The 8,136-nt window shown below is 40.9% G+C and overlaps 1 protein-coding gene across 1 annotated transcript; it reads left to right on the top strand.

Annotated features, from left to right (window-relative positions):
- The first annotated feature begins 6,201 nt into the window (after nucleotides 1-6,201).
- Nucleotides 6,202-7,134, top strand: LOC133055586 (olfactory receptor 5W2-like). The gene has a single exon (XM_061140737.1). The coding sequence runs from the start codon at nucleotides 6,202-6,204 to the stop codon at nucleotides 7,132-7,134; it is 933 nt and encodes a 310-aa protein (XP_060996720.1).
- Nucleotides 7,135-8,136: the final 1,002 nt, after the last annotated feature.

The raw sequence follows: 8,136 nt of genomic DNA, 5'->3' as shown, positions 1-8,136 counted from the left end.
GGGAGGATGGAGTCACGTGGGGCCATGGTGAGTAGGATTTGGCTGGGAGCGCACGTGGGGCACAGGGTGGGGCGAGAGTGCAACGCCCAAAAGACCTGAACATAGGGGTCCTCAGACCATTTTCCCGTTCTCCGGCAGTAATTATCTAAATCACGGAGGACGTCAAAGTCTAATGTCCCTGTGGCTGGCCATTGTGAGCCATTATCTAGGGAATATTGAGGCCAGGCCTGTGAACACAGAAAAGTGAGCTGCTTGGGGCGGATATATCCCATCAGTCTTAGGGTCTGCAGGTTAGCCAGCAGGCACTCTAAGGGTGTGGAGTATTGGGGATCGGGTTTGGAGGCTGTCGATCCCATGGCGACCACAGGGTGTGGAGGCAACCCCCGCTGTCCAAACGTCTTCAGACGTGCCAAGGGAAGCCGGAGGTCTGTGCAGCCATTCGGAACGTCTTCCTCACGAGCTGGGGCCCGGGAAAGGCTGAAGCCGGAGGTCTACTCAGCCGCTTGGGACGTCTCCCTCACGGGCTGGTGACCAGAAAAGGCCGAAGCTGGAGGCTGAAGCCGGAGGTCTACTGAGCCACTGGGGACGTCTCCCCACCAGCTGGTGACCGGGAGGGCCCAGTAAGTGCACACCCGTTACTGGGCCCTAGGAGGTGGTTGCCAGGGAGGGCAGGCCTCAAAGCCGAAGGGACTTACCCCGTATCCTGCCGTCCGGGGGGTTGGTCAGCTGCCTGGGTCCGGGGCTACTGTGGCGGTGGAGCTCGAGGGGGCCTCAGTGGCGAGTGCCGGGGGCCCTCACCTCGAGCCCCACGCTGGGCGCCAGATGTTAGAAAACGGCACGGGAAGAAAAAGCCACCTCTAAGGACCTTTGATGAAGGCCTTTATTGGGCGGTCGCTCTCAGGCAGAACTCCTGGGGGCGAGTGAGCGAGGAGACAAAGGGAGTCTGCGAGGTATGAGGGGTGGGGAGAGGTTTTATAGCCAGGGCCGGCGTCCAAGCCAGGTCTTCCCATATAAGGAAGAAAGCGCGGGCTACAGCGGCGGTTGGTGTCCAAGGGCTCCGTGTCGGCACCTGATTGGACCGGGCTGCAGGGGGTCGGTCCACGGAAGTTTAGTCAGCCTCTGGAACTTGCCAGCGGCACTTTTACGGGGCATGCCTCAACATGCCTGACCTTTCAAAGATATTAAGAAGAGGTGGCAAGAATACATAGAACTGTACAAAAAAAGATCTTCACAACCCAGATAATCACAATGGTGTGGTCACTCACCTAGAGCCAGACATCCTGGAATGTGAAGTCAAGTGGGCATTAGAAAGCATCACTACGAACAAAGATAGTGGAGGTGATGGAATTCCAGTTGAGCTATTTCAAATCCTAAAAGATGATGCTGTGAAAGTGCTGCACTCAATATGCCAGCACTCGATATCCTCAGCAGTGGCCACAGGACTGGAAAAGGTCAGTTTTCATTCCAATCCCAAAGAATGGCAATCCCAAAGAATGCTCAAACTACTGCACAATTGCACTCATCTCACATGCTAGTAAAGTAATGCTCAAAATTCTCCAAGCCAGGTGTCAGCAATATGTGAACCGTGAACTTCCAGATGTTCAAGCTGGTTTTAGCAAAGGCAGAGGAACCAGAGATCAACTTGCCGGCATCCACTGGATCATCAGAAAAGCAAGAGAGTTCCAGAAAACATCTATTTCTGCTTTATTGGCTATGCCAAAGGCTTTGATGGTGTGGATCACAATAATCTGTGGAAAATTCTGAAGGAGATGGGAATACCAGACTACCTCTTGAGAAACCTGTATGCAGGTCAGGAAGCAAGAGTTAGAACTGGGCATGGAACAACAGACTGGTTCCAAATAGGAAAAGGAGTATGTCAAGGCTGTATATTGTCACCCTGCTAATTTAACTTATATGCAGAGTACATCATGAGAAATGCTTGGCTGGATGAAGCACAAACTGAAATCAATATGCAGGGAGAAATATCAATAACCTCAGATATGCAGATGACACCACCCTTATGGCAGAGAGTGAAGGAAAACTATAAAGCCTCTTGATGAAAGTGAAAGAGGAGAGTGAAAAAGTTGGCTTAAAGCTCAACATTCAGAAAATTAAGATCCTGGCATCTGGTCAAATCATTTCGTGGGAAATAGATGGAGAAACAGTAGAAACAGTGTCAAACTTTATTTTGGGGGCTCCAAAATCATTGCAGATGGTGATTGCAGCTATGAAATTAGCCCTTTACTGCTTGGAATGAAAGTTATGACCAAGCTAGTTAGCATATTAAAAAGCAGAGACATTACTTTGCCAACAAAGGTCCATCTAGTCAAAGCTATGGTTTTTCCAGTGGTCATGTATGGATGTGAGAGTTGGATTATAAAGAAAGCTGAGCACTGAAGAATTGATGCTTTTGAACTGTGGTGTGGGAGAAGACTCTTGAGAGTCTCTTGGACTGCAAGGAGATCCAACCAGTCCATCCTAAAGCAGATCAGTCCTGGGTGTTCTTTGGAAGGACTGATGCTGAAGCTGAAACTCCAGTACTTGTCCACCTCATGTGAAGAGTTGACTCATTGGAAAAGACCCTGATTCTGGGAGGGATTGGGGGCAGGAGGAGAAGGGGATGACAGAGGATGAGATGGCTGGATGGCTTCACCGATTCAATGGACATGAGTTTGAGTGAACTCTGGGAGTTGGTGATGGACACGGAGGCCTGGCGTGCTGCGATTCATGGGGTCTCAAAGAGTCGGACACGACTGAGTGACTGAACTGACTGAATGATTACACAAAACAGCTCATCTTGCTCAATGCGTGCTATCCCTTAAGCTTCGTAACAAATGATTTTGTAACAACAGTACGTCTTGCTTAAGGACATATTTCTCCTTCTTAACAAGAACCTTCTGACTAATCTTGCTGTTTTAAAACCTATGTTGTGGGAGTGGGTCTGGTAAGACCTTTCTATTGCTAGTTTTAATCAATCCTGTTAATTTAAGATGTATGCTGAGGGAACAGGTTTGGTGAAATCATATAAGGGCTTGATAAGACTAGTGAGTGGGACACTCTCCGCCCCCTTCTGATGCCTATGTCAGAAGCGTTCTCTGTCTTTTTTCACTGTTATAAAGCTTCTGCCACACAAAAGCTCTGTGTGATCAAGCCTGGTCCCTGGTCCTGAAGCTAAATCTTCTTTGGAGATCGCAAATCCAACATTGTTCACTGTAAGCTATCAGTATGAGATTGAAGGATGGGAATAAACTGATATTTGGCTTTGAAGGCTGCCTTGAAAGGCAACGTTGACATAAATGTTAAAATATCATTATTCATAATAGATAAAGAGTAGAGACAAGCCAACATTCATCCGTCTGAAGAATGGATCAATAAAATGTGTTGTATCTATAAAATGCAATATTGTTGTGCCATTTAATGAAACAAAATTCCAGTGTATTCAGCAACGTGACTTAACCTTAAAGACATTTAACTGAAGGAAAGAAACCTAACAGGAGACAGTCACAGACACACGTCATTTCACGACTCTTTCATGTGCGATGGCCAGACATGCCATCACTTACACTCAGAGAGCAGGTGAGCGGTTGCCAGAGGCGGGGAAGGGAAGAAGAGGGAGTCCCAGACATGAGTCTAGGTGTCTTACTGATGCAAATGTTCCAGAAGGAGGTAATGGTGATGGGTGAGCAACCTTGAAAATAAATTTAAACCCAAAGAACTATTTATATGAAAAGAGTGAATTTTATGGTATGTATGTATATAGATATACATATCTATATGTATATAGATAAATGAATAATATGATCTAAGATCACATTAATAATATGATTAGTAATAATAATTTTAAATAATAATTAAAATATTTAAATTAAATTTAAATTTAATTAAACATTAATTTAAATATTGAATATTAAATATTTAAAATAATAATTATTTATAATAACATAGATAAATACATATGATCAAAGTGTAGCAATATCCCCACATGAGGTAGTTAACGAAAATGCTTCAAAAACACAGTGAACAATCCAAATAATTTGGAAAAGAGGAATCTATTTGATTTTTGTTAGATTTCCTCTGACTAGAGAAGAATATTGATGGAGGTGTCAACTACAAATTAGCACTTGCCAAAATCTTTGCCAACAACTGAACAACAAGGGCATTTGCCATCTGCCGGTGTGGAGACTGAACCCTGGGCTGCTGCAGCTGCTGCTGACCTAGAACACCCCCTAAGGGGAATATAGGGTGGAGAGTGAGGCACTCTGTGCCCCAGGGAAACTGGTGGAACAGGTGTTTAGATAGTTAGATATTTTCAGGAACTGACTTTATGATCCGAATCCTTGTATCCCTTCATATCTAGACAAATAGCTAAATCCCTTCATGGTGACATTAGCTCCTTGTAACCAGCAGAAAACCTTTTGTAAAATAAGCACTTGATTGCATAGAACTCTCCTTTCATCAAAACTTCATATATTGACCTTCTCCCGGTCCCTCTTTGGAGAAATCTCTCAGAGCTCCCTGAGATGCTGTCTCCCAGGCTGCAGTCCTCATTTTGCCTCAAATAAAATTCAACTCACAACTCTCAAGTCGTGCGTCTTTTTGAGCAGGTAGAGGGTAACTGTGGGGAACACCTTACATAGCTTGTGCAGGCTTCTTCATACATAGATTAATTCGGTGACATATTGAAGCATAAAAGTTCAGACTTTGCTAAGTTGTTTCTGAATTCACAGGGGGATACACAGAAGCAGAAATAAATTTAATGATGTGTTTGCATGTTGTCAAAAGCTAGACACACTAGCACAGGGCTTTAAGTCCCAGTGCTCCTGGTAAAATAAAAGCCTATCTGCTAATTCAGCTACCCAAGAGCTGCTCATCTCAGCTAAGGTTTCCAGGTAATGATTTCAGGATTCTAGAACAAATAGCTACTGCTTTGGGAAAATAAATTTGTAAGTAAAACATTTTATGCCTGCATACTCAGTTAAATAAATTATATAATGTAATGCCCAGAAATAATATTTTCTTCTCAGAACTGTCAGAATCTGCTTGTACTTATTAGCATCCATAATATGACTATTAATTTATTTTGATGTTGATTCACAGGAAAACCTTCCCTTCTTTTTTCACCAGAATAGTATATAGATAAATTTAAAGGTTTTATTGTTGTTGTTAGTTTTACCTTATTTAAAAAGTGATGTAGGTGGCACTTTCAAAATTCAAATGTACAAATTCATCTTCATATGAATCACATGTCATAAGGTCTAAAGAAAAGCTCCTCACCTATATTCTATTCTTATGCACATTAGAGACATTTAATAGACAGTCTAACATGGCACACATGATATACACACTAGACAGAGAAACCTATGTATCTCAGAAGTACTTATTGTCACTAAACCTGTTTCCACTTGGATGCTATAAAAGTCCATTCAAAATCCAAAGAGATACAGCAATATGCTTTAAATTCTGCTGTTTACATTTCCTTTTAGCTCTTTTCTTTGCCTGTTCTAGAGGCTCCATCTTTGGCACCAGACACTCCAAAAACAGGTAATGAGTTGTGTGGTAAAGCAGTAATAAATCTCAAGAGAAAAGGTTATATTATCGCATGTCTCACTAAATACTAAAGACTAGTACCAATAACATAATTATTTTCATTGTTATTAGTGTCTGTTGTAACAATTTATTCTAATACTAATACATAAATGCTCTAAATTGTTCTTTGAATGACATAAAAATTTAGATGGATGGAAATTTTTGCATGATGGAAATTTTTGCATGATGGAAATTTTTCAAGCATAGGAAATACGAGTCGCTCTTATATCCTAGTGTTTCTAACATTGTTGTTTTTTTCACATTGTTTTGAAGATATAATGAGACATTAATTCATCCAAATATTCTTCTTGAAACAAGAAAGGTTATGCTCAGAGTAAGTAGTTTATAGATTGTAACATACCTTGGGAACAACATGTACATTTAGAACAAATTTCTCAACTGCCTATCTCACATATTTATATTATTATCAGGTAGACAGCAATGCCTCTTTAAAGAGTGACTATTGACCAACTCATTTTCTGAGTACAAAATGAAAATTGCAGAAATAAATTGTGTTCTTCCTTACAGATATACTATAAGCACCCAGAAGTGGTACACGTGTCTGTATCTTTTTCTTGATCATTTCCTCAAGAATTTAGAGAAGAGCATAGAAGAATGGAAATAGGAAATTGCTCATCCTTAACTGAATTCATACTGTTGGGAATTACTGATAACCCTGGGATTAAAGTAGCCCTATTTATCCTGTTTTTCCTTGTTTATCTCATTAACTTTCTGGCAAATCTTGGAATGATTATTTTAATTAGGTTGGATCCCCAGCTGCACACACCCATGTACTTTTTCCTCAGCCATTTCTCTTTCTGTGACCTCTGCTATTCAACAGCAATTGGCCCCAAGATGTTGATAGACATTTTAGCCAAAAACAAATCAATCCCCTTCTATGGCTGCACTCTGCAGTTCTTGGTCTTCTGTATCTTTGCTGATTCTGAGTGTCTCCTGCTGGCAGTGATGGCCTATGACCGGTACAAGGCCATCAGCAGCCCCTTGCTCTATGCAGTCAGCATGTCCAGCAGGCTGTGCTCCCTGCTCATGGCTGGGGTGTACATGCTGGGAATGACAGATGCTTTGATCCACATGACATTAGCATTCCGCTTATGCTTTTGTGGGTCAAATGAGATTAACCATTTTTTCTGTGACTTATCCCCACTTTACCTTCTCTCCTGCTCTGATACACTGGTCAATGAGTTGGCGTTATTCACTGTTTTTGGTTTTATTGAATTAAGTTCCATTTCAGGAGTCCTTGTTTCTTATTCTTATATCATTCTAGCAGTCTTGAAGATCCACTCTACAGAAGGGAGGCTCAAAGCTTTCTCCACCTGCACCTCCCATCTAACTGCTGTGGCAATTTTCCAGGGAACTATACTCTTCATATATTTCAGACCCAGTTCTTCCCACACTCTAGATCAAGACAAAATTACCTCGTTGTTTTACACCCTTGTGATTCCCCTGTTAAACCCTCTGATATATAGTGTATGGAACAAGGATGTGAAAGATGCCCTAGAAAAGCTAAAAGATAAAAGATGGTTTTAAATATTTATATTTGGCATGTGTGCACCCATTCATTTTATTTATTGCATAAATAACTTATTTACTGTAAAATTATTTTGAATGTTACAGGAAAAACAAAGATGTCTCCAATAATTTAATTGATAAAATGAGTATTCATTCTAAAGCTCAGTTTTAAGAAATGTTGCATACTTCATTATATGTCTAAAATTTATAAATAATATCCCCTCTATTCAGAAAGTTTTTCAACCTTTCTAGTTTTGCTAAATCTTCGTCCATTCTTTCATTCAAATATCAATTCACTGTTCTTATAGTACATTATGTGTTTACTAAATGAAGTCTGAGCATTTAAGTGTTTTGTGTTCCATGGCACTTTGAATAGCTTCTATACTAATAAATCTTATCTGTTTGAAGTAACAAACACTGATTACATAAATACCAAATAATTCATACTAACCTCAATATCATCATGAAGTAAAAACAATAGGTAATAAGTATAAAGAAAATCCTAAATTAGTTTTTTTTAAAGGCTTCATCAAATGGAGATTAGAGTGTAAAAGAGAAATGATGCATGCTGTTATAGCAGAAGATAGCAGGAAGAGGGCCTGACAATTATAGAGGTCTGAAGGTGGACAAGGCCATGACTTTTTAGAAGTATTTTTAAGGAAGGAAAAAAGTAAATTCTACCCTCCTAGTACATGTTGGCAGATCTAATAATTTTATGTGAAAGAGATTAACAAGAGGAAAAAAATGTTTAGTTACGCACACAGATGGGATCCACAGAACATGAGAGACCCCAAAGGCGGTAAAGGCGGCGGATATGATCTCACTGTGTCTTCACGTCTTAACCATGCGTGACTTTGACAAAGGAGAAAGCGGTAGGAGTCGGAAAATGAACAGGAATGGAAGGCCACTCACCAGGAAGTGAAAAGAGCAAATGTTTGGTAGACAAATGTTTCCTGGGATGCACAGAAACATTGAGTCATAGAGAGAAATTATAACAGATTTTTTTAGCTTCCTCCCTGT

The sequence above is a fragment of the Dama dama genome, chromosome 1 (assembly GCF_033118175.1).
Source record: "Dama dama isolate Ldn47 chromosome 1, ASM3311817v1, whole genome shotgun sequence".
NCBI lineage: Eukaryota > Metazoa > Chordata > Mammalia > Artiodactyla > Cervidae > Dama > Dama dama.
This window is presented reverse-complemented; position numbering and strand designations above follow the sequence as displayed.

Bases quoted from the DNA above. Each gene is read 5' to 3' on its own strand.
- LOC133055586 (XM_061140737.1), top strand. From the start codon at position 6,202: ATGGAAATAGGAAATTGCTCATCCTTAACTGAATTCATACTGTTGGGA.